Source organism: Colletotrichum chrysophilum (genome assembly GCF_026319265.1).
Source record: "Colletotrichum chrysophilum strain AFK26 chromosome Unknown scaffold_440, whole genome shotgun sequence".
Classification (NCBI taxonomy): Eukaryota; Fungi; Ascomycota; class Sordariomycetes; order Glomerellales; family Glomerellaceae; genus Colletotrichum; species Colletotrichum chrysophilum.
Window position 1 is genome coordinate 2864 of NW_026517727.1, and position 1532 is coordinate 4395.

The window sequence follows — 1532 nt, forward strand, 5'->3', positions numbered from 1 at the left end:
GCACACCGACTTTCGACATGTACATGTCTAGGCGCTTAGATTGGGGGGCAGTTGGCAAGGGCTGCGCACGGGTACTCCCTTACAGCTGTCAGCTACAGTAGCAAGATTACCCATTTGGGATAGCTGTTCCCCACCGGCAACGAGTCGGCCCCTTGATGCCGTAAACACGGGCCCCATCGCGCGTCGCGACCAACTTTGTGTCGTGCTATATTTTCACGATTATCGGATCAGTCACGTCCAGAAGATCTCTTCTACAATACCTAGCTTCGACATGGCAACCTCAAGAGAGAACGAAACTCTCCCTCCGCCTTCATCTCAAGCCCCGCCTCCGGCATCACAATCACACTTCGGCAAGTTTAAAAACTTTATCGCCGATGACAGTGCGCCGTTCGACCACGAGTTTGCACGCCTAGCGTCGTCTCAAGAATGGCTTCCCGGCTCGCAACAGTACACTACGCAACGCACCATTGCCATGCGTGAAGAGTTGACGTCGCGATACTTTCCTCCAATGCCACTTATCACCGATAACAACAAGCGGACGGAACGACGTCTCAGGGAGCAGCAGCTGGAGGGCTACCAAGATCTGTGCCGTGAGATCGGCTTACCCCTAGGCGACTCTGTTGACGAGTGCAAGAAGAGCCTGAAGAGAACGCTTGTCAATATTGTGGACCTTATCGATGCGCGGCGGACGCACTCGACTGTTACGGTCTGGCAAGATTTCCACAAATTTCGCAAGTACACGCTCCAGGATGGACATCGGATAGACAAGGAGGAGGCGAAGAAGGGCGAGGGGATCTTTGCGTCTTTGCTGCAAGACTTTAGGCTGGGGCGACGACAGAAAGCAAGACGAGGAAAGAGCAAACCAGTCGTCCACAAAGTAGTCAAAGGGCGAGTGGGCAGGAAATGCAAGCGATGAACACGTACGCCTGTGTGTGGGCGAATGCAAGGTCCGTATGTACGCCGGAACAAAACATCTAATAGTCGGGAGACATGACCAAGCCTGAAGCTTAGCATTCCTTCTACCCCTCGCGAGGTGTACGGTATCTAGAAGTCTTACGACCGTAGGTGACTCTGACCGAATCAGCTACGAGATTTCCACAGAGCCGAGGCCATCTCACACTCCTCAATAGCCGTAGTCGGTGTTTCTCAGCAAGGTTCTATCCTTAGAGTACCCGTGAGGATGTCTGCAATCAGCCTGCCTTCGTTGCAGTAGCCCCACGTCCTACTTTGACGCTGACTTCTGATGATTCTCTCCTTTCGTGTCCGGATGCTCTCGTCTTCTCTTTGGCAAGACTGGCGGGCAAAATGATCGGGGCACTGCGGAATGACGTAGTCTTCGTTGTTCTTGCGACTTATCCTGCGGTCCTTCCGCGTCCTCCATATCATGAACGGTCGCAGGGCAAGATTGTGAGCCTACAATAGCATTAATCACTGTGAGCATGTAATTACGTTCCGCCGCCACTTGACTTCCGTCTTTGTCGCTACCCCAAAGGCTGCGGCAGAGGGGAGCGCCCGTTTAGAGGCGGTGCGGG

At 53.7% G+C, this 1532-nt stretch overlaps 1 protein-coding gene across 1 annotated transcript; it reads left to right on the forward strand.

The window, feature by feature from the left end:
• Nucleotides 1-271: 271 nt before the first annotated feature.
• Nucleotides 272-916, forward strand: COL26b_014493 (uncharacterized protein; the record flags this gene model as incomplete). Its single annotated transcript, XM_053187064.1, has 1 exon — nucleotides 272-916. One exon carries the CDS (start codon nucleotides 272-274, stop codon nucleotides 914-916), a length of 645 nt encoding a protein of 214 aa, XP_053028991.1.
• Between the last annotated feature and the right edge of the window lie 616 nt (nucleotides 917-1532).